The sequence below is a fragment of the Oryctolagus cuniculus genome, chromosome 5 (assembly GCF_051225735.1).
Source record: "Oryctolagus cuniculus isolate XC-2025 breed Fujian yellow rabbit chromosome 5, ASM5122573v1, whole genome shotgun sequence".
Classification (NCBI taxonomy): Eukaryota; Metazoa; Chordata; class Mammalia; order Lagomorpha; family Leporidae; genus Oryctolagus; species Oryctolagus cuniculus.
Window position 1 is genome coordinate 132,623,976 of NC_142871.1, and position 24,427 is coordinate 132,648,402.

General features: G+C 50.1%; 1 protein-coding gene across 4 annotated transcripts; it reads left to right on the forward strand.

Annotated features, from left to right (window-relative positions):
• Positions 1-1,745: 1,745 nt before the first annotated feature.
• On the forward strand, positions 1,746-23,117 carry PPIL1 (peptidylprolyl isomerase like 1). 4 transcript variants are annotated; one of them, XM_089333992.1, is made up of 4 exons: positions 1,746-1,842; positions 4,229-4,383; positions 18,901-18,969; positions 20,866-23,117. In XM_089333992.1, the coding sequence occupies exons 1-4, from the start codon at positions 1,787-1,789 to the stop codon at positions 21,018-21,020; spliced, it is 435 nt and encodes a 144-aa protein (XP_089190118.1). In that variant the 5' UTR covers positions 1,746-1,786; the 3' UTR covers positions 21,021-23,117. The 4 variants fall into 4 exon arrangements, with proteins under 4 accessions (XP_089190118.1, XP_017200568.2, XP_002714719.1 ...); XM_017345079.4 differs by lacking the exon at positions 20,866-23,117 and adding an exon at positions 19,496-20,723 and having other exon boundaries at positions 1,746-2,647; XM_002714673.6 differs by lacking the exon at positions 20,866-23,117 and adding an exon at positions 19,496-20,723.
• The last annotated feature ends 1,310 nt before the right edge of the window (positions 23,118-24,427 follow it).

Here is a 24,427-nt window from a genome sequence, read left to right on the forward strand (position 1 = left end):
GCCAACAACAATACCAGCCACAAAGCCTCTTGAGGCAGGACTTTGGAAATAAGCAAACATCATCTTACAGTTTCATAAAACTCCAACACACCCATCACGTGCCCTATACCTCTCAAGTCGGGAACTCGTAAGGTCCAGGGAAAAGCAACTCACAAAACAACAGACTTTCCCACTCAGCTCAAAGGGCACAAGGTGGACACGAATGCAAGACTGCAGGAGAAGTAAAGTTTTTTTTTTTTTTTTTTTTTTTTTTTTTGACAGGCAGAGTGGACAGTGAGAGAGAGAGACAGAGAGAAAGGTCTTCCTTTTGCCGTTGGTTCACCCTCCAATGGCCGCCGCTGCAGCCGGCGCACCGCGCTGATCCGATGGCAGGAGCCAGGATCCAGGTGCTTTTTCCTGGTCTCCCATGGGGTGCAGGGCCCAAGCACCTGGGCCATCCTCCACTGCACTCCCTGGCCATAGCAGAGAGCTGGCCTGGAAGAGGGGCAACCGGAACAGAATCCGGCGCCCCGACCGGGACTAGAACCCGGTGTGCCGGCGCCGCAAGGTGGAGGATTAGCCTATTGAGCCACGGCGCCGGCCAGAAGTAAAGTTTTTATACTCTATCAGCACAGCACTCATCAGGACAAAATTCAGTTCTTGTGGCACAGTGGGTTTAGCCACTGCATCAGGGTGCCCTCTGGCAAGGAGCTCTTCATTTTGTGCGGAAAGCCGGTACACCTGTATTTCCACTTGACAGGTAAGGACATTCAGACTGAGCGGTTAAGAGCACAGCTCAGCAACTGTGGTTCTTAAAGCAAGCAATTTAATCTCTGTAAAGCTCGCTTTTCTAAAAGTAAAAGGGGGAAAGCAATATCCACCTTGTGGGGTTTTGAAAAGCAAGCACGCAAAGACATGATCATGTTTAGCTTGCTGCCAAGCCAGCATTACTAAGTGTGCAGAAGTTTATTTATCCTGTTTCACTCCTGTCTTCCCTCCAAGCCTCCTCACAGCTCCTGTCATTGGCTTCTCGTTTTTGGCCCTCAGCAAACCCTCCCAAGTTTGGGGCACCGTCTGCCCTAGCCAGTTATTTTAGGCCTCGTTCCTGCTCCGAGCCTTCTGACTGGCGGTCTCCCGTCTTTGTCTTTCTCTTTCCTTAGTTCTCATTTTCTGCCCAGCCTTTCCCTCGCTATTCTGCCCAGGCTCCTGGCTTGAGTCTGGAGGCTCAGACGCGCTAATAGTCATTTAGCTGCAGGGTCTCAGTTTTCACATCTGAAATGGGAATATTATCTCCTGTATGGGATTTTGCGGAGTGGAGGAGATAAGAGGGCGCAGGCGCCGTGTAGATCATACATCGCCTCAGGAAAGTTCTCGGCAGGCGGCTCAGCTCCACTCCCTTTTATTCTCTTCCGCCCTTTCCAGTCCGGGACCATTGTGGAATTAAGAGATTTTTTTGAATTGAATGTTAGGGCATCTCCCCAATCGAGTGCAGAGCTGTTGGTTGTTCCCGCCTTCCACGACTAAACGAGCCAATCAGATCGCTGGGAGGTTGGCGAGGTACCGCCCCTTGGCGCCCACCTTTAATAGAACTTGAACTTTTCGCCGTCCCTGCAACCAGCCTCGTCTTGCCCCGCATCCCAGCTTCAGGCCCCAGGAGGGTGCTTCCTTTTCCTCGTCCCTGTTCCCCAAATCCTGGTATCAAACGGGTTGGACGGCGGCAACCGGAAGTGTGCACCAACGTGTCGGGTCCCCCTCGAAAAGACACCGGAAGTAATCGTTGGTAGAGAAGGATTCCGCCAGCCTCGCCATGGCGGCGATTCCCCCAGACTCCTGGCAGCCGCCCAACGTTTACTTGGAGACCAGGTGAGGGGCGGCTGGTCCCTGGGGCTGGGCTGGCGGAGGCGACACGGAGCGCGGGTCTCGCCACGGGGCGCGCTGTTCGAGAATGCGGCCTCGTGGGGCGCGGCCGTGAGGGCCCCCTGAGGGCTGCCCCGCCGCCCGCGTCCGAGCCCCGCACCGACTGGCGCGGGGGTCTCACAGACAGCTGCCCGATGTCCTCCTCCCTTTACTCCATTCCTTGCTTCGTCCGTCCGTTCATTCATTCATTCATTCATTCAGCCGGCGTAGGCGCCCGCACGCCAGCCACGCCGAATCTGGAGTCTGGGGATACAGAGCTGGGTAGCATACAGGTCTCTGCTTTAAACGCAGGCGCCGTCACGTGTAGTGGTGTTATTTCTTCTCCTCCCCTCCGATTTCGGCAGCCTTGGTGCCAGAACTGACCGATTCCATGGCTTGAGCAGAGCCACGCAGCTAACGGCTGAGGGGGACCTTGTTTGACTCCTTGGTCAGTCGGCCTCGCGGGCTCCGGTCTTCAGCCGCATGCATTCCCCTTGCCCCTTTGGGAAAACTCAGAGTGCTCTTTCCAAAGTGGAGCCCGGGATCCTGCTCGGAAACCTTCAATCACTTCCTGCTGCGCTAACAGTGTGAAGTGAAAACCTAGCATGGCCCGCAAGCTGCTTCCCGCGTGTTCGCTCCGTGCCTGCAGTTCCCGCAGCCGCCGCCAGGGGCCAGCCCAGGCCTCCCTGCCTGTTTCTCCGTCGGGTCCCCTGTATTTGCTCCCTGGCCGGATTCTACCTCAAGCCCCGACCTGTCGGCTGGGAACTCCCTTGTTAGTATTTTTTTTATTAAAAAATAAATTGAAATTTACACCGAAGCTGTGGAAAAGTATGTAGAGGAAGAAGTGAAAGTTACCTCTCTTTGAACGCACTGTTTGAACAACAGTTTGTCAGATGCCCGTCTGGGTCTTTCTAGTTCGTATTTTGCTCATTTCCTCTTTCAAGGACATTTAAAATTGCATCTCCCTTTTTTTTTTGTGCTGTGACAAGCACTGAAATGAGCATCCTTGCATGTTGTATCCTTCGGCACTTTGCTACCTGTCCTTAGCGAATAGATACTTAGAAGTTGAAGTTGCTGAGATGTGCACATTTCAGAACTGTAGCAGAGCTTCCTGATTGTCATTCCCAAAGGTTATTTCCACTGTTTAAAAAAATAACTGAGCCGGTGCTGTGGGGTAGTAAGTTCAAGTCCCAGCTGCTCCACCTCAGATCCAGCTCCCTGCTAATGCACCTGGGAAAGCAGAAGATGGCCCAAGTGCTTGGGCCCCCATACCCACATGGGAGACGCGGAGGAGGCTCCTGGCTTGGGACAGGCCCGGCTCCGGCTGTTGCAACCATCTGAGGAGTGAACCAGAGCATCAAAGATCTCTGTTTCTCCCTCTCTCTCTGTAACTCTTTTTTTTTTTAATGCCTTTTTCATCTTTTTTATTTTTAAAGATTTATTTATTGACTTGAAAGGCAGAGTTACAGTGAGCGGTCCTCCATCTGCTTGTTTACTCCCCAGATAGCTGCAGTGGCCGGAGCTGCGCCGATCCAAAGCCAGGAGCCAGGATCTTCTTCCGGGTCTCCCACGCAGGTGCAGGGGCCCAAGGACTTGGGCCATCTTCTACTGCTTTCCCAGACCATAGCAGAGAGCTGGATCGGAAGTGGAGCAGCTGGGACTTGAACCAGTGCCCACATGGGATGCCGGCACTGCAGGTGGCAGCTTTACCTGCTAGCCCCGTTTAAAAAGATTTATTTATTTATTTGAAAGGCAAAGTTACAAAGAGAGGGGAAGACACAACAAGAGATCTTCCATCTAGTGGTTCACTTTCCAAATGGCCACAGCAGCTAGGGCTAGGGTCAGGCCGAAGCCGGGAGCCTGACTCCATCCAGGTCTCCCACATGGGGAGGGGGTGGTGGCAGCTGCTTTCCCAAGAGCATTAATGGGGAGATTAGCTGGATCGGAAGTGGAGCCTCCAGGACCAGAACTGGCACTCATGGATGCTGATGTCTCAGGTTAGCCCACTTGCTACAATACTGGCTCCTAATTTAGGGTTTCTAAGTACTCGTTTCAGATGATCAGTGATTTATATCTAAGATATTAGAATTTTGAGTTGTCAATGTATATGTTATTTTGCCTAAAAGAAGTACCAAAAGCCCTTGTGTGTTTTACTCAGAGGAGGTAATTGGTGTTTATGTTACTTGCATCATGTTGGTTTGTTGTTGCTTGTGGGTTTTGTTGTTTGGTTTTTGACTGAGCATGTAGTCAGTGGTTAGGTTGAACATCAACAGTCCTGGAGCACTCCCATAAATGGTCCTGTCTGCCGTGACCCTGACCTTGACCGGAGCTGTGCTTTCCTCTCCCTCTGCAGCATGGGCATCATTGTGCTGGAGCTGTACTGGAAGCATGCTCCAAAGACCTGCAAGAACTTTGCTGAGTTGGCTCGCCGAGGTTACTACAATGGCACCAAGTTTCACAGAATCATCAAAGACTTCATGATCCAGGGGGGTGACCCAACGGGCACAGGTAAGATAAGCTAACTGGCGTCTCACCCCATTATAACCGAGTGACAAGGCAGCGAGAGCTCTCTTTTCCACCTGCTGGGAACTGGGTTGGTTGATGCTGGTGACAATTCCTGCTTTCCCCAAACGCAGTTGTGAAATTGGTCTGAGGCCAGCGCCGTGGCTCACTAGGCTGATCCTCCGCCTTGCGGCGCCGGCACACCGGGTTCTAGTCCCGGTCGGGGCGCCGGATTCTGTCCCAGTTGCTCCTCTTCCAGTCCAGCTCTCTGCTGTGGCCCGGGAGTGCGGTGGAGGATGGCCCAAGTGCTTGGGCCCTGCACCCCATGGGAGACCAGGAGGAGCACCTGGCTCCTGACTTCGGATCAGCATGGTGCACCGGCTGCAGCATGCTGGCCACGGCGGCCATTGGGGGGTGAACCAATGGAAGAGGAAGACCTTTCTCTCTGTCTCTCTCTCTCACTGACCACTCTGCCTGTCAAAAAAAAAAAAAAAAAAAAGAAGAAGAAAAAGAAATTGGTCTGAAACCAGTTTTGACTCCTGGGCTTGATGGAACTTCTCCTAACTTCCGTGTATTGCTTGCCAAGAGCATATACCATTTGCCTGATTGTAGTGATGCATAGAGTAGTCTGATCACAATCAGAAGTAAGAGACATTCACACTGTTTTTGAGAAGAATGAAATATTGGGTTCTTGTGTGTGTGTGTGTTTATTTTTTCAGAGAGAAAGGTCTTCCTTCTGTTGGTTCACCCCCCAAATGGCTGCTATGGCTGGCGTGCTGTGCCAATCCGAAGCCAGGAGCCAGGTGCTTCTCCTGGTCTCCCATGGGGTGCAGGGCCCAAGCACTTGGGCCATCCTCCACTGCCTTCCTGGGCCACAGCAGAGAGCTGGCCTGGAAGAGGGGCAAGTGGGACAGAACCAGCGCCCCTACTGGGACTAGAACCTGGGGTGCTGGCGCCGCAGGCAGAGGATTAGCCTACTGAGCCACGGCACTGGCCAAATATTGGGTTCTTTCACTGATTTTTTTAACTTAACAAGTTTTGAGCACCTGCTTTGTGTCAGATACTTTTCTAAGCTCTAAGGATATAGCCGAGAACAAGGACACAAAGTTCCTTCTCTCAATCAACCAGGAGCAGGGTGGGGGATGCAGTTTCAGTAGGTCAGCTGGGGAAGTCCTCTGGCAGATGTTGTTAGAACAGAGATCCGAGTGCAGGAAGGGGCTGAACCTTGTGACTGGGGGAGAGCGTTCTCCATGGGAGAAGTGCAGACACGGGGCCCTGAGGCAGGAGCCTGGGGAGGAGGTCCTGTAGACGCTGGGCAGCAAGCGCTGAGTAAGATGGAAGCCTTTGGAGAGTTAGGAGCTAAGGAGGAGCACGTGACTTATGCTCTAAATGAGCACTGACTGCTGTCTGGGGAACAGATCCAGGGGCAAGAATGGGAGCTGGCAACCAGCTGGATGTCTGCTGTCATCATCCAGCCCAGAAGTCCGGGGCTGGCTTAGGCTGATAACAGACAAGGTGGTGAGCAGTGACTGATACTCGGGATCTGTTTTGTAGAGACAGAGCCATGGGATCTCTTGACCGCTGAGGTGGGCAGTGTGGGAGGAGGAGATGGTCAAAGATGACTTCAGAGTTTCTGATGTGACTATACGGACATGGGGAGGCTGAGAGAGGAGCAGGTTTGGAGAGGAAAGATAGGAATTTGGTCTTGCGTGTGTTGTGTTCCAGTAGATAGGTTGAGTAAGTGCATAATTGGGTATGAACGTGGAATTCAAGGGAAGGTCTGGCATGGAGACATAAATTGGGGAGTTATTGGCAGTGAGGTGGGATTTCTTAGTGAAACTGGTAGATCACTTAGCCATTTCAGGGGCCCTTGCTTCTCTGTTCATTCCTACCCTGGTCTAAACAAGCTTGTTTTTTTCATGTCGGAGTTTCTTTAAGTCTTATGCTTTTTTTAGTCTCAGTTGATTCATTACTTACTCTTTATGACCAAAACACTCAGTTTTTTCAGTGTATAAAGACACATCTCAAAATATAGACTAAGCTGGCATTGTGGGTACAGTGGTTAAGCTGCTGCTTGCAACATCTGTATCCCATATCAGGGTGCAGGCTCAAGGCCCAGCTTCTCTGCTTCCGATCCAGCTCCCTGCTAATGCGCCTGGGAAGACTGAAGATGGCCCAAGTGCTAGGGGCTCTGCCACCCGAGTGGGAGACCCATATGGCTCCTGGCTTTAGACTGGAAGACCTGGCCATTGTGGCCATTTGGGGAGTGATCCAGCAGATGGAGGAAGATCTCTCACTGTGTATGTCTCTCCCTCCCACTCTGTCATGCATTCAAATAAATAAATCTTTTTAAAAATGCTTTTTGGGTTGGCATTATGGTGCAGCATCCTATATTGGAGTGTTAGTGTTCAAGATACAGCTACTTGGGGCCAGCTCCGTGGCATAGTAGGTTAATCCTCTGTCTGCAGCACCGGCATCCCATATGGGCTCTGGTTCTAGAGGCTGCTCCTCTTCCAGTCCAGCTCTCTGCTATTTCCTGGGAAAGCAGTGGAAGATGACCCAGGTCCTCAGGCCCCTGCACCCACATGGGAGACCAGGAAGAAGCACCTGGCTCCTGGCTTCAGATCAGCATAGCTCCGGCTGTTGCAGCCATCTGGGGAGTGAACCAACGGACAGAAAACCTTTCTCTTTCTCTCCCTCTCACTGTCTGTAACTCAACCCCTCAAATAAATAAATAAAATATTAAAACAAAAAAGATACGGCTATTCCACTTATGATCCAGTTTCCTGCTAATGTGCATGGGAAGGCAGTGGATGATGGCCCAAATACTTGGTCCCCTGCCACCTATATGGGAGACCCAGATAGAGTTCCTGGCATCTGGCTTGAGCCTGACCCAGACCTCTTGCAGGGCTTTGGGGAGTGAACCAGAGAAGGAAGATATCTCTCTTTCTCTGCCCCCCCCCCCACTCCCATCCCCTCTCTCCTCTCCCTCTATTCTTCCTTTCTCCATTATTCTGTCTTTCAAATAAATATTGTAAAAAATATAGCATATATAAGAAAGTAGAAAAAAAGGGGGGAATCATTCATATGCACAGCTCCTAAAGATTTCTTACCACCATTAGCCAATCCCAGCATTCCACCTCACAGAAGTGTGCAGTGTTAACTTTTGGTTGCCATCATTGTAGACATTTTTCTTTTCAGATATTAGTTAAGGATGGATGGATGATTAACTAGCTAAATGGAAATACCTTGAAAAGAATGGGATATCTATGCATGATATTGTTTTCAAAATAGAGTATTACAGTTACTTTTGTATATATTTAACAGAAAAATGGACTTCCTCCCATGAAAGAGAGAGTACAGTTGACTCTCCCTATCCCTGAGTCCTGCTTTTGTGAACTCAGTCACCCACAGATTGGGTCTAGTGTTGTGATACAGCATGTAATCTGCCCCTCAGGATGCCCACATCCCATAGGAGAGTGCCAGTTTAGTCCTAGATCCTCCACTTTTGAAGATTTATTTATTTATTTGAAAGGCACCGTTACAGAGAGGCAGAGAGAGAGAGAGGTCTTCCATCTGCTGGTTCACTCCTCAGATGGCCACAATGGCCAGAGCTGTGCTGATCCGAAGCCAGGAGCCAGGAGCTTCTTCCAGGTCTCCCATGCGGGTGCAGGGGCCCAAGAACTTGGGCCATCTTCTACTGCTTTCCCAGGCCATAGCAGAGAGCTGGATTGGAGAGGAGCAGCCGAGACTTGAACCATCACCCATATGAGATGCCAGCACTGCAGGTGGTGGCTTTACCCACTACGCCACAACATTGGCCCCTAGATCTTCCACTTCTAATCCAGCTTCCTGCTAATACGCACCCTGGGAGGCAGCAGATGATGGCTCAAATGGTTGAGCTCCTGCCACCCCCATGGGAGACCCAGATTGAATTTGGGGCTCCTGGCTTCATCCTGGCTCAGCCCTAGCTGTTAGAGGTATTTGCAGAGTGAACCCATGAATGGAAGCTCTCAATCTCTCTCTATTGCTCTGCCTTTCAAGTAGATGAGAACTGATAAACTATGGATCAAAAATCCCCCCAATTATGTCTATACCAAGAACGTGTACAGTATTGTCCCTTGTCATTCCCTAAATAATAAATGTAGCAACTACTTACGTAGCATTTACCTCGCATTCTAAGTAAGAGATCATGTGAAGGACATGGGAGGATGTGTGTGGATTAAATGCAAACTATACCATTTTCTGTAGCATCTGGAGTGTGGGACAGAGTAGAAGGTGTCCTGGAACCAAACCCCACAGACTCCCAGGGACAGCTGTGCTGAGATTCTACCCGTTCTTAGACTCCCTCCTCCCTGAATTGTGTTGGTAGTTCTATTTTTTCCTGTCATATATTTATGATTCCTTCAGCTATGGTGTGGGTTCAGTGTTTCACTGGCTTCAGTACCCAGCACTTGGCTTTTACTTTGTAAGTGCTAGAGGGCAGGATTGCTTGTCTTATTTATTTATTTTTCAAGTTATTTAAAAGGCAGAGAGATAATGAAATATCTTCCATCCACTGATTCATCCTGCCTGCAACAGCTAGGGCTGGGCCAGGCCAAAGCCGGGAGCTCAGTCCAGGTCTCCCACGTGCATAGCAGGGACCCACGTACTTGAGCCATTACCTGTTGCCCTCCAGATAAGCATTAGCAGGAGGCTGGATTGGAAGTTCAGGAGCTGGGAATCAGAAACTGGCACCCTTAATATGACGCGGGCATCCCAAATGGCGACTTAGCCACTGAGCCAATTGCCTGGCCCTCTCTGGCGGTTTTCACTGCAAGGTTTGGAGGGAGTTATATTTTTGAACCCATTCTTGTTTGAGAACTTTTTTCTGTTGTCTTTATTCTTGGGAAGTACCACGACTATGTATAATATTATTCCTGGGCCACATACATTCCCTCAGATCCTTTTGAACAATTCTGATCCATCGCCTTCTGGTTTTGAAATTAATTTTGGAGAATACTGAGGCCAGGTCTACTCCTTTCTTCGGTTTGGGGAATCTTTAAAAATTTCTGTGTCTTGATTTTTTCTCTCTCTCTCTCTTTTTTTTTTTGTTTGTTTGTTATAGTTACAGGGTTTTCCGTGTCAGGGGCTGTCGCTGTTTCATCGTGTGTGCCATCCGTATTTATCACATTTCTTCTCGCTGTGTAAGGCGATTCCTTTCCTTTCCGCCTGCCTTCCGTGAAGCAGTCTCAGACCTTCACTCTGTGCCTTATTGAATTTTCAGTCATGTCTGCACTGATCTTTGCTTCCCTAATTTATTTATTAGCTCTTTATTGGTGTCATTTGGGTCTCAATTTGTTTCCTTAGCTCTGCAATCTTCTCACCTTATTCTGTGATTTATTAGCTTGTCTTTGAGCTTTTGTTTTATTAGATTCTTACTCCCACTGAAATAACTTGAGACGGCCCCAGGGAAGCCACTCTGCGGGTTCAGTTTTCTCCCAGACCAAGCTCCTGAGGTGTTTTTCCTTTCTGTCCTTCCATCTGTGTGGTGTGTTTGTGTGGTGTCGGAGCCATCGCTTTTCATCTTACCCATGCCTAGACAAAGAGTAAATGGATTTTCCTCCTCTTCCTCCTCCTCCTCCTCCCCCTTTGTGGGACCCGCTGTCCTCCCCACTCCAGGAGCTGGGCTCCTTCCTCTCTGTTTGTAGCCTGAGAGGCATGGGGGAGAGCTTAGTCCTACTCCCCATGGTCCTCCAAGGATGGCCAAGTGTCCTACAAGCAGCCAGCCCTGGCTCCTTGTCCTGCCGCTGCTGAGCCCCTGTGCTATGCTCTGTCTTCTGCCCCGCAGGGCTGGGCAGTAACTGTCGGGCAGCTGCTCGCCGTCCCTCTGTTGCCCTTTCAGAATGGGAGTGGAGCGGTGTGGTGTGCAGGGACCTGCCAGCGCCACTCCCTTCCTGCCTCCTGTCTTCCAGGAGTGCAGGTAGAACAATCTTCTGTTTGTTTCCTTGGCTCTTTTCAGAAATTTTAGAATGTTTGTTTTCCTCTTCTTACTTGGTTGATGCTGGTGAATTTCTGGCTTTTTAAGTGTTACTTATTTATTTTAAAGGCAGAGAGAGAGAGAGAGAGATCTCCCATCCACTGGCTCACTTCCCAAGCAACCTGAGCAGTGAAGACTGGGTCAGGCTGAAGCCAAGAGCCAGGAACTCCATCTGAGTCTCCCGCATGGGCCATGACCCTGCCTCCCAGGATGCACAGTAACTGGAGTTGGAGCAGAAGCAGAGTAGCCAGGATTTGAACTCAGGCACTCCAGAATGGGATGCAGGCATCCTAAATGGTGTCTGCACCAAATACCTGCCCCTAGGTTTGGACTTTTTTGTGTTCACCTCATTGAGATTTGGAGGGAGGCAGCATCTGATTCTGCTTCATTCAGCTTTATCTGGAAGTGTTTTTGCCAATACTTTGATGTACTTCTCTCCCATCCTCTTTCTTCTCTCTTTCATTGCCATTATGAAATAAATATTACTTTGTAACACCAGTGAACTGAGAGTCCGTGCTTAGTGTACAAGAATCGGAAGTGACTCAGCTGTGAGTCGCCCGTGCCATTAGCTTCCCTGTAGTTGTGTAGTTGGTTTGTGGTCCGTCTTAATGTCACATTTCCATGATCTTATTTTAATGAAATTGAATCACTCGGAAGGTTTCCAGACGACTGCATCTAGCCTCAGATGAAGGAGCAGCCCGCTGTCAGTACTGTGGTGAGAGAGGAACGGAGGTAGGCCCCCTGGAGTCACTGGTTCATGTCTGCCAGCTGAGTAGGTGACACGGCTTTTGCTAAACATTTCAAGGGGGCAGCAAGTGGCGTCCTGGGCTCTACAGCAAGTTGATGTGCCATTTTCATTCCCGACTGTCCTTTGGCTACCCTGAACCGTTTTTCCAGTCTTTCTCTAATACATCTTTGCCTGGTGCTTTCTTAACTTAAATACTTTTTTTTTTTTTTTTTAAGATTTTATTTGAGAGGTAGAGTAACAGACAGTGAGAGGGAGAGATAGAGAGAAAGGTCTTCCCTCTGTTGGTTCACTCCCCAAATGGCTACAACAGCTGGAGCTGTGCTGATCTGAAGCCAGGAGCCAGGCACCTCTTCCTGGTCTCCCATGTGGGTGCAGGGGCCAAGGACTTGGGCCATCTTCTGCTGCTTTTCCAGGCCATAGCAGAGAGCTCCATGAGAAGTGGAGCAGCTGGGACTAGAACCAGCACTCACATGGGATGCCAGTGCCGCAGGCGGAGGATTAACCTACTGCGCCACGGCGCCAGCCCCCAGCTTAAATACTTTTGACTTCCTGCTCCCTCTCATTTCAAACCATTACCTTTCAGTTTCCCACTTTAAAGTAACTCAGTGTTGGCCCTTTCCTTTGCCCTCTGAATGTTTTTCATCTGTTTCTACTGACCTCGTCCTCTCCTACCCATAAGATTTGACCTCCTGTCAAATTCTTCCTGCTCTGCACTTGGCCTTGCAGGGCTCACAGACTGCCATGATTTCCGTGATTAATTATACACTGATTATCCTGTGCGTCACCCTCACTCTGATTTCATCTCTCTCCTTGGTAGCCCCAGGAACACCTGAAACTTATCATATTGAGCAGCAAGCTCATTGTTATTTTTATTCTTTTGGTGAATATTTGTTGAGCCTTTTGTGTGTCATGTGCTGTTCCAGGGCCTGGGAGAAGAGCTTAAGCGTTGGAAGCCAAGGCTTTTTTTCCCCTTGTGAAGCTCCCAGCCCTGCCAGGAAACAAAAGTTACTCATTATAAGAAACAACTAGAAAGTAGTAGTATAAGCCATATCATAAATATGGAAATGTGTGATGGCTCCGTATAGATTACGTGCATAGCAGAGTTGGAATGACTCACAATGAGAAAGCAAGTGTATGGCGTGGCATGGGCGTGGCAGGAGGCGTGTTGTGAGGCGGGCCTTGAAGGACAGGAATTTCAGCTCTGGGGAGCTCCGGAGAGGGAGGGGATTTTGGATTTTGGAAGAAGAGTGAGTACGGAGGCAGGAGTGGCAAAGGCGTGGGGAAGTATGGGAAGCCCCCCGGCCCAGGGTTCACGTCGTGCTCACTGACTGGCTCTGTGACACAACACAGCCCCTTGGCGTGTCCAGGATGGAAACGTGGAGTGAGCGTAAGGTCTGCATAAAACTCATGCGTCCTGGAGCCGTGTGAGTTGAGGTCAGTAGGAGCAGTTTGGAGCAGAGTAGAAGGAGACAGAGGAGTTCAGATTTTTTTTTTTTTTAAGATTTATTTGAAAGGCAGAGTTAAAAGAGAAAGAGGGAGAAACAGGGAGAGAGATCTTCCATCTGCCAGTTCATTGCTCAAATGGCCACAATGGCCAAAGCTGAGCCAGACTTAAGCTGGGAATCAAGAGCTTCTTCCAGGTCTCCCACGTGAGTGCAGGGGCCTAAGCACTTGGGCCATCTTCCCACTGCTTTCTCAGGTGCATTACCTGGGAGCTGGATTAGATTGGAAGTGGAATAGCCAGGACTCAAACCACACCCATATGCGGGTGGTGGCTTAACACTACACCACAACGCCGGCCCTGGAGTTCAGATTTTACCGAGTGTGATTTGAGGACTATTTGGGACTTTTGAGTCTGGGATAAGAAAAATCTGTGAGGTAATAGAATCTGCCTGAGGATTGTTGTGTGGGAGTGAAGCGTAGGGATGCGGAGCCCAGCAGGCTTGGGTGTGAACCCTGGGCTCACGTGAGCACTGAGGGGACAGAGACAGCTGTGACCCTGCAGAGCCTTCTGCCCGGTACGCGGGGAGGGTGCTTGTGTGCACCTGGGCTTGTTATGAGTGGTGCATGAGCAGATCTTTGTGAAATGCTTTGCAGCTGGACACAAATGGGAGTTCAAAAAGGTGTGGTCATTTATTTTTTATTTTGGTTGTGAATTCTGGGCTTTGGACTCCTTCTGTGGGGAAGGCATTGTTCTGAGAGCTGAATGCAGAAGTGAGTAAGCAAGCCCTGTTGGAGCCCGCAGTACAGTGGCAGAGAGAAAATGAACCGGCAAGTGCCCGATAGATAGTCATGGCATGCACTCTGGGAAAACAGTGTCTTGTGAGGGGTGGAGCAGAGTTCCTGACCCTGGCCCCGGAGACATCTGTCCTGTGCACAGTGCTTAGGCGCATGCTTGGCCTCTGCCCACCAGATGCCCCTCAGCTGTGACAACCAAAAATGTCTCCAGATACTCCCCAGGGTCCCCAGGGCTCACAGTCACCCCTGGGCCTGAGGGCAAGGGAGGTGCTATTTTGCAGTGTGATTAGGAAAGGCCTCTGATTAGCAGAGCTTACAGTAAACTGGAGTAGTGAGCTGTGACTCTTGGAAGCAAGGATATTCCTAACGCAACAGTAGTCAGAAGCCTTAAACCAGAGTTTGCCTAGCGAGAAACACGGGGGCCAGTGTGGCTGGAGATACTTGGAGAGGAGCAGGGAGCTGACCACTGAGTCCCATAAGCCAGGCAGGGCCTGGGATCTGGTTCTCCGTGCTAGATGTCCATGGGGCATTGCAAGCAGTGAGTGCGTGATCAGAGTTGGTTTAAAAGGATCCCCCTCCTGGCTGCCCTGTGAGGAACCCACTGGGGAAAGTGGGAGGTGAGGCTAGAAGCAGGGAGACCAGTGGGAAGCTACTGTGTGGTTGAAGCTGAAGTCTGGGACTGTGGTTGGGTGGGGTTAAGGTGATAGCAGCCATTTAGTTCTGGTCCAGTGGGAAGCAGACATCAAGGCAGAGAGAGAAGTAGCTTTTGAGAGATTTTTTTTGGACTCAGTTCATTCCAGGAGACTTTGGAGTCCTGGAAACCCCTTCGAGAAGAGGGTGACATCAGCTGTCCGATGCTGCTTGTGGGTCAAGTAAAGAAGACTGGCAGATGGAGCATTGCACTCTGGGAGTCACTGGAGATCCTGATGAGCAGTTTTAGTGGACAGTGTCCAAGAGAAAAAGTGGAGGGCAGGCATTTGACGGAGCAGTTAAAATGCAGCTCGGGACACCCACTTCCCTTATCATTGTCTAGATTTGAGTCCCTGCTCTACTTCTGATTTCAGCCGCCTCCTGATACGTACCCTGTGAGGTGGCAGGTGATGGCTCGTGTATTTGGGTCCCGGCCACTCACATGGGAGACCTGGATTGAGTTCCCATCTCCTAGCTTTGGCATGGCCCAGCCCAGCTATCCTGGGCATTTGGGGAGTGAACCAGTGGCTGGAAGGTCTCTGTCTTTGTCTCTCCCTTTCAAATAAGTGAAAATTAACAAATTAGTTAAATTACTTTTTTTAAAAATTTTTTTAAATAGAAAGATAATTGCAAGGAGTACAGGTGCATTTGGCCTAGCAGGTAAGCTGCCAGCTGGGACACCCACATCCTGGGTTTGAATCCAGCTCCTTTCAACTCCAGCTTCCTGCTGGTGTGCACCCTGGGAGGCCACAGTCGTGGCTCAAGTCGCTGGATCCCTACCACTCGTGCAGGAGACCTGGATTGAGTTCCTAGGACCCTGTTTCAGCTTGATCCAACTCTGGACACTTTGGGCCTTTGGTAATAAACAGCGGATGGAGGTGTATTCTCTTTGCCTCTCAAATAGAATAGGAGTAGAGGTATAAACACCAGGTATCAACTTTTTTTTTTTTTTAGTTTTCTGTGAAGGGATACAGAGAAGTAGGGAAACAGGTGAAGATGGAGTTTCTGTTCATTTGCTTTTTAAGATAGGAAATACTAATACCATGTTCACCTGCTGATAGGACGATCTATTAGGAAAAGCAGACTTGATACAGAAGGGAGAATTGTAGTTGCAGATTTCTTTAAGGTGACAGGATGAGGTCTGTGTCAGCGGTGTGATCCCATGAACAGCATATTTACCACGTGGAGGAAGGGAGGGAAGTGGATTTGGTGGTGAGCATGTACGTGAAAGTTCTTTTTTCAATACTTTTTTCTGGTAAAATAAGAAGCAAGGTTATACTCAAGGAGCAAAGAGCAGGGAGGGAGCGGTGGAGGTTTGAGGACAGCAGAGCTGGGCTGTGCCCAGACTGAGTGCCTCCCAAGTGGCACTGTATTGGGGGTCCTCTCTTCACTAATACTGCTGTGTGTTTGCTCTCTGACTTGTGACCTTTAATTCTCGCTAACAAGCTTCAACTGAGGTACTAGAGGCAGGCATCCCTAACCTGACCCCAAATCCGAGGTTTACTTTCCAATTTCAGAGCATTGCGGGTTTCTAGATTAACCATGCTCAAATAGTAAGGTCTATGCCGATAGTCCCAAGTCTGAAACTCCTCTGGTCCCAAACATTTTACAAAAGGGATATTCAACCTGTTGTACTATTCCTTTTTGCAGACAACGAAACCGAAACTGAGGCCCAGAGAGATTAAGGATCCTGCTTAAGGCTAAACAGTTGGTGGGGTCAGAACTGGAATCCAGATCTCTCTGACCCCAAAGGCAAGTGAGAAGGCTCCATCCTGAGAACTGCAGAGCCCCTTAGAAAGTAGTGGTGGCGCCTCTGAGGGTGAACCTGCAGCTACTCCGGTAGTCAGGTCCCTCTTCCTATCAGTGAGCAGTGCCGTGGGCTCCAGATCACAGAAAACTCAACCACAATGGCTGTTTGATTTTCTCACATGACAAAAAGTGTGGAGGTTAGGAGTTGTCAGGCCCCGGGCTTGCTGTGTCTGTCCACTTCACCAGTCTTAGCACGTTGGCCTTTGGTCGCAAATTCATCTTACAGTTGCACAGTGGCTGCTGCTGCTCTGGACATCTCCTTGCTTTCAAAGCAGCAGATGGGGAAAGAGCTATAATGAAAGACAGGAGTGCCTTTGTCCCTCTTTATCAGGAGTGCTGGTGTAGCTTTCTCAGCGGACTGCTGTTTGTATCTGTAAGTCAGAGAGCTATTCGTCCTTCTGGCATTTTGGTGCAAACCCTACTGAGCTGAATTGGGTTACAGAAACATCACATTTGAGTGAACGGTGCTGGAGAGGCCCCGACCAGCTGCATTCGGGCACGCTGTGCCCAGTGAGTGCTGAGCCCTCTCCCTGCTATTTCCTCTGGTCTCTGATCACTTAAAATCCAAAGCTTCATTTGTGGCTCTTGACTGGCCTACCTCTTGGTCCTCTCCTCGTTTGTGGCCGTGTGTATGAGACGGTTTCTGATTCTACAAGCTCACCTGGAGAAGGCTCAGCTTGGGGACCAGCAGGGCATTCCTGAACAGATCCATGGCTTGGCCTCTCTGTGGTCCCCCAGCCCTCTCCCTCTTCTCTCACCTTCAGCCCCAGCACTGCCAGTAGCACCAGGCGGGAGCCTTCCCTCCAGTGACTGCCGAAGGGCCGAGCAAAGGAAGGGGCACGGCCGAGGGAGCGTGCAGGTTATGTAACCCCTGTGGAAGTGTAGCAGCCTGCCGTTAGGGGAGTGGATTTTACGTAGTTTGTACAGTGCAGGAATCTTCCAGAAGCAGGGGTAGCCTGGGCCAGGTGGGAGGCTTTCCCAGCACGTTAGGATTCACCCCCATTCCTGTTGGCATGAAAACAGTGTTTCTTCTGGAGTCAGAACCGGGGGCTTTGACAGGCACTCTGTGGTGGAGCAGCCTAAAAGGTAAAGCAAAAGATGTTTGCCATGGAAACACCTTAGCCACGCCCAGGGGCTGGGGCGGTGGGTGGATGTGACTTTAACATGCGATTTTGGTGGCAGCTCTACAAGGAGGGGGCCCCCTGCTCAAGGCTGTTTCATGGATGCCAAGCAAGCAGAGTAAGCTGAGTCCAGCCTTCACTTTGTTCCATGCTGTTTTGTCTTGGCTGTGAGTCAAGTTGAAGAAACCAGTGCAGTTCAACAAGGCAAATGATTGACTATGCAACTGATTAAAACTGGTTGATAAGGGCAGTGTTGCGGTGCAGCAGGTTAAGCTACCACCACTTGCAATGCCCACATCTTATCTCAGAGTGCTGGTTCGAGTCCCAGCTGCTCTGTTTCTGATCCAGCTCCTTCCTAATGCACCTGGGAAGGCAGGGGATGATGCTTCAAGTGCTTGGGTGCCTGCCAGCCCTGTGGGAGACCAGGATGGAGTTCCTGGCTCCTGGCTTCAGCCTGGCCCAGTTCCAGCTGTTGCAGCCATTTAGGGAGTTAACAAGCAGATGGAAGCTCTCTCTGTCTCTCCCTGTTGCTCAGTCACTCTGCCTTTCAAGTAAATAAATAAATATTTAAAATACAGTTAGTTGGTAAAGTTGTGGCATTACCAGTGTGACATATGTTTTCCTATGGGAAAACCATATTGAACATAGGACCTTGGGCTCTAAGAACAAATCCTGCTCCAACTTAGGGTGTCCAGCACAGCACCCTGCTCTTGGGATGCCAGTAACACTTGCTGGTGGTGTGGTAGCAGATCGTTCCCGGCTCCAGGTTTCTTCATTTCCCCTTTCTGATCTACGACCTCTCTGTCCGTGCTCTTTTGTGCTACTGTTCTTTTCCGCCACGTTGCCACTCACACGGCCCCTGTTTCTCCTGAAGCTGGATGGCTTTGACTCAATGACTCTTTTTCTGTCGTCTAGGCTAAGGGTGGCAGGTAGGTTTTACCTGTCGTGCCCTCTGTTAGTGCTGGCTGCCTGGAGGTTTTGGGTTGGTAAGAACTGGGAGACAAGTCGAAACTCAAGGATAGGCATTCGGCCTAGTGGTTGAGGCATCTGCATCCCAAATTGAGTACCTGGGTCCATTACCCACCTCTGCTTCCTGGACTCCAACCTCCTGAGAATGCAGTCTCTGGGAAGCAGTGGTGATGACTCCCAGCTCTGGCCCAGACTTGGCCATCAAAGACATTTGGGAAGTCAGCCAGTGGACAGGAGTGTTCTCTATGTCTGTCTCAATCTCTCCTTCTGTCAAATAAACAAATAAAAATTATTTAAAAGATTTTATTTATTCATTTGAGAGATAGAGTTACAGACAGTGAGAAGGAGAAACAGAGAGAAAGGTCTTCCATCTGTTGGTTCACTCCCCAAATGTCCACAATAGCCAGGACTGGGCCAGGCTGAAGCCAGGAGCCCAGAATTTCATTCAAGTTTCTCATGTGGATGGCATGGGCCAAGCACTTGAACCATCATCTGCTGCTTCCTGGGATGCATTAGCAGGGAGCTGAGTCAGGAGCGAAGCAGCCAGGACTTAAACAATGCTCCCATATGGGCTGTGGGCATCCCAATGACATCTTAACCCGCTGTGCTACAGTGCCCACCCCTTTAATGTTCTTTTGATAATTGGTGTTTTCTACATTTTGACAATGAACATACATTAGTTTAAATAAGCAGGGAAAAACACTCAGTGTTATTTTGAAAGGAAACGTCTTACCTGAATGAAACCAGTGATTTGAATGTACTGTGTTAGTGCTTGATTTTGTATTGTAATAGACCTAGCGGGGGCTAGGCGTGCTCACTGCCTTTTCCTTTCCTATGCTGTGTAAAGTTCTTTGCCCCTGGGCCATCGTCCTTGCAGTGAGGTAGGATGTGGGCCTGGCTGGTTCATCTCTCGTCTTCTAACCTGGCAGGTCGAGGTGGTGCATCCATCTATGGCAAACAGTTTGAAGATGAACTTCATCCAGACTTGAAATTCACTGGTAAGTGTATAATCTGGCTGCACTGGGTCGGGAGGGGGCCGGATTTTAAAAGCTTGCTCTCTTGGCTGTGAGTCAGGGTGATTGCCTGATGCCATGGAAAGGTGCCAGGTAGCTGCCCAGCAGTGGCGCCAGAGAGAGCCCTGGCGGAGGAGAGAAAATAGTGCCTCTCACCGAGTCCTGAGCAGTTCAAGTGCCGGGCTGAGTGTCCTGGACGCTGAACTGCATATTGAATGTCACAGACTTTGGGGTAGCAGAGGCTTCTTCAAACAGCAGACTTTGCTGGGCTTCTGAGAGGCACCGGGAACATGGTGTAGCAGTTAGGAGGGATCCTGAGGGGCTGAGCCTGGGCGAGGACAGGGAGTCGAGGTCATTAGGGCAGTGCGGCAGTGTCCTTTGTGCTGGGCAGAGAGGCTGCCCTGAGGGGAGGCTGGCCAGGTCTGGGCGGTTGGTGACAGAGGCCAAGGATGGTGTGGCAGCTCTGCACTGGGGCTGTGGGAGTCATTCCTCTCCTCCTGTTTCCCACCAGGGGCTGGAATTCTCGCAATGGCCAACGCAGGGCCAGACACCAATGGCAGCCAGTTCTTTGTGACCCTCGCACCAACCCAGTGGCTTGACGGCAAGCACACCATTTTTGGCCGAGTGTGCCAGGGTATAGGAATGGTGAATCGAGTGGGAATGGTGGAAACCAACTCCCAAGACCGCCCTGTGGACGATGTGAAGATCATTAAGGCATACCCTTCTGGGTAGACCTCGTGGGCACACCCAGGTCTTCGGCCAGCCAGCTTCCGCGTGACCTAGAATGACATGTAACTCTACAGCTCGTTTTGGCCTGGCATATCATGGAGTTAGGGAAGCCTGGGCAGAAGTGCACCCTGACAGGATGTGCTCACTGGGCGTGACCATCCTTCTCCTCGTGTGTGTCTGCTGCAGCCCACTTAGGACAGAATGAAGCAGACCCACTTCTGAGCGCCGGACCAAACTTCTTCCTGGGAGATTCATATTCTGGCCCATACTGCAGTCGTTTAGTGGCTGACAGCCACAGAATTCAAAACCAAGTCGTGCCTCTGTGTATGCCCCCTTTCAGTCCCCTGCATTTGTAGGGAATGTATGCATCTCTCTCTCTGTTTTCCCTCTCAAAACCAGAAATCAGCACTGCTGTTCCTGACATTTAGACATCCCACGCAAAGCCACGTTGAATTTTTGCCAAGTGCAAAATGCATCCAACAATCAAGTTTTTAAGGAGGTGTCAAGTGAGGAATGATAATGTGTAATCAAGAATTGAACTTATTTAAAGGAAGCAGAAGCATTGACCATTTTTTCCCTAGGAAGGAGTAGACATCTGTAGTGAATACAAGGATAGATTGAAAAAAAAAAAAAGCAGTTCTGTGGTAAAGAATCTTCCATTAAGTTTTTTTTTTTTTTTAACCTAAGACTTTAAAGAAATCAGATGAGATTTTTATACATGAAGTTTTGTTTTCTTCAGAGTCTTTTTTGGGGCTGGCATTGTTGTGAAAGCAGGTAAAGCCATTGCCTGGGACACCGGCATCCCATATGGGGTCCTGTTCAAGTCCCAGCTGCTCTACTTCCCATCCAGCTCCCTGCTAGTGTGCCTGGGAGAGCCAGCAGAAGATGGCTCAGCCCCAGCCGTTGTAGCCATTTGGGGAGCGAACCAGCAGATGGAAGATCTCTCCACCTCACCCTTTGTCTCTCAGTAACTCTGCCTTTCAAATAAATAAAAATAAATCTTACAAAAACTGGTTTTTTTTGGATTTGAGGGGAGGAATAGGGAGGGACAAGGAATATGTACCTTGTAATACATAGAAACTTCCTAAATAAGTGCCACTGATGGTTGAAATCATAACTGGGCTGACTTTAAATTACCTCTGTAATACACAGAAACGTCCATACTGACTGCCCGAGCTCCATACCTGGCTCCAGCTCCTCACTTGAGCTTCCTGCCGCTGCAGTCCTTGGGAGACAGCGCACCTGCACGTTCCTGCAGCACCAGGAGCTGTCTGAGGGGCTGTCAAGTTTGTGGAAAATGCAACTAAAACATGGGGTTTTTGGTGTTAATGTTTTTGAAACCCACATGTAGTTTTTTCATAATATGCATATGTGTGAACTTTTAAGAAGACTCATACAGGTTGTACTGTTTGCTTCCTTTAGCTGGAAGCTCCTTGGGGGGGGGCTATAGCTTTTTGGTTCTTAACACTATGAATTTTGGAAATGGTATCATCCCTTATGGAATGGCCAAACAAATGTCTTCCCCATGCCTCCCCCATCTTTAACCTCTTTCTCCACGTTTCTTTGTCCTTTCAACGAAGAAGCAAAATCCATCAACCAACTGCAAATGGCATTGTGACTTCCCAGCGATGGTCTTGGTGTGCAAAGTCACGTTCCGGAGTCTGGGGAGACAGAAGTACATTTCTTTTAGCCTGGGTGGATATAATTGGATCCACTTCTAAGAGCAGGAAATAGACAATTTCCAGCAGCCTCCCAGAATCACAATGCACACCCAGTTTCATCCAGGGCACGGACGTGGCAGAAACACCATCGCCAAGTTCAAGTCAAGAAGGTTCTGTGCACACTCAGGGCCAGCTCCTCGCTCCTGGAGAGGTGCAGCAGACACCTGCCAGGGCAGTCACCCAGGGGGCGTGGCCAGTTCCGTAAAGGAGGTGACCCTGGCTTGTGCACATTTCTAGTGGTTCTGCCAGTTAACCAGAGACGTAGAAAGTGGTCCCATTTCCATATAAGCTGAGCTTATTTAAAAGGAATGCTGCTTAATTTCTTGCCACATGAGCATCCACACCCCCTCAGGGTGTCATCAGGCAAGGCTCACACATGCGGGGTGTACCCGGCTGTTTGGATGGCTGCATCTCACGCTGAGTACCTGAGCTCCATGCCTGGCTGCTGCTCCTCACTTCAGCTTCTGCCACTGCAGTCCCTGGGAGACAGTGACAATGGCGCAGGTAGTTGGGTTCCTGCCACCCACATTGAAAACCTGGATTGAATGCCCAGCTCCTGGCTTCCACTTTAACCCAGCTGCAGCCTCTGTGGGGATTTGGGGAGTAAACCGGGGGGTGGGGCCAATAGCTCGCTTGCTCTCCCTCGCTTGTCTCTCAAAAAAGTAATTTAGGAAAGAAAACTTTAAACTTCTCTCAGCCCTCTCTCAGGCAAGGGCAGCTTACTAGGAGGCCAGATGGAAGGTGATGGAGACAGGTGCAGCCCTGCGAGGGGCTGACCGGGGGACAAGAGAGATGTACAGGCTTGGTGGGAGGGGAGGGAGACTCTAAACTGTAGAGAAGGCATGAGGTTGGGAGGAAACAAGCCAGTGAGGGGCCGTCAGACAAGCTGTGCCGGGGTGGGTACGAGCTGTTTGGTGCACCCAGACTCTGAAGGTGTGTGGCCCCCAGGGGCCTTGGGCTAGGGTTTCTCACCTTGACAATGCTCGGGAATCACCGAGGAGCCTCACGCGAAAGCAATGCCGGCATCAGCTTTCAGGCAGATCCTGCCTTTCTAAGCAGGTCCCAGGGCATGGCGACCGTTAGTCCAGGCACCAACTTTGGGTAGTGAGTTCTAAGAGCTTGGGGCAGTCAGGATCACAACCTGGTTTGCCTTCTGGAGCAGTGCTTTCTGCCCCGTCCCAGCGACCCTGGAAGAAAAGAGATTCAGAGCACAGAGTAAGCTTTAAAGGCTCCTGGCTTTGGCTGCTAGGATTGAGTTTTAAGAAACAGTATCCCCACGGGGTAGGTGTCATGCTTCAAAGGGTTAAGCCACTGCGTGGGGTACCCATGGCCCATGTCACACACAGTGCCAGTTTGAGACCCAGGACCTCCGCTTCCAGTGTAGCTTCTGTGATAGACCTGGGGAGGCAGATGATGACGGCTCAAGTGCTTGGGCCCTGCCACCCATGTGGGAGACCCAAATGGAGTTCCTGGCTTCTGACTTCAGCCTGGCCCAGACCTGGCTGCTGTGAACATTTGGGGAGTAAACCAGCAGATTGAAGATCTCCCTCTGTTTCCCACTTTGTTTTTTGTTCGTTCTCTCTCTCTCTCTCTCTCTCTCTCCCCATCACTCTGGCTTTCAAATGAAATAAATCTAAAAAAAAAAAAAGAAAGAAAGAAAGAAATACAAAAAACAAAGCCAAAGACCAGTGTCCTTCTCTCCCTGCGTCAGTACAGCGTGGATGTCAGACATGGGGTTTGGCACTGGGATTCCGGTGTAGGCCACAGTGGGTAAAGATAAAAGTGCGGGCTGTTAGCGCCACGGGACGAGTGGAGAAGTGGCTTCAGTGATTACGACATTGAAGGAAGCAGGTCCTGCAGCCACACTGGAGTGCAAGTCCCAGCTTCGCCACTTAGCAGTAATGTGAACTTGAACATAAACCTTAGTTTCCTCAACTACAAGATAGCAATAATGGTCCTAACCTCCTAGGGCTACCGTAAAGGAGAAACGAGCTAGCATAGGAACCGGCAGGTAGGAAACACCGAGAACATGGCCAGCTGCTATTGTTAATGCCAAGTACTCCTGCCTCCATCTCAGCCCATCAGCAGCCTGGCTCCTCCCTCCAGGGGGCTGAGCTCGGAGAGCAAAGACCACGTCTTATCCCCCTCTGTGAGCCTGCTTAGCACCTTGTGCTGTGCTTTGAGGCACTGCAGAAAGAAGGAAAACGGATTCTCCAGCAGAAAAAGGTTGAGGCACATTTGCAGAAATAGCTGGACCCGGGCTCCAGCTGACACGGCAGCGCAGCCTGGCCACCAAGCCCTCTGGAAGTCCTCGGCTTGCTTTATTTTTGGATCGTGGCTCCAGAATACGTCAACATAGCTTTCCCACACACAAGGCGGATGGCTCCTACCTCCAGATAGAGGCAGTCTGAGCCGTCACTGTAGTCCCTTTCAGTTCCTGCAGCAGGTGGAGGAGGAGGCACCGAGAAGCCCGTGTGTTAAAGTGGCGGAGTACCCTCCGGGGCGCTTGGTGGCCTCAGCCCTGTTACCTGCAGAGTTTATGACTTGGTAAATGCCCGGACAGGGGCTCTCACAGATATAAGAGAAGCGAGGTGTAGGGAAGAAAGCCCCTTGGGGTCCACTCCGAAGGCTGCCACAGTCTGATGTAGAAATTGGGTCCTCATGTGTTCCTCCACATTCAAGATCCCTAACTGCACGTGAAACCACCGTGGGCAGGGTTTGTGGACAGAGCGATGTGAGGCCTTCGTGTGACCTTGGGCAAATCACTTTACCTTTGCAACTTGGTATCCTCATTCATCAAGTGAAGATTTGAACTAGGCCCCTTGTACCCCCAAGTCCCTGAATATAGGTCATTCTAAGACTGGGTCCCCTGCCAAGTTTCCAATTAGCATGCAGTTCTGGAAAGCTGCCACCAGGGGCCGCTAGGAATGCAGTTTGGCCTTGTAGCTTCTTCAAAAAGCAGAAGCGGCCTTGCTAAGGCCTTTGATGTTGCT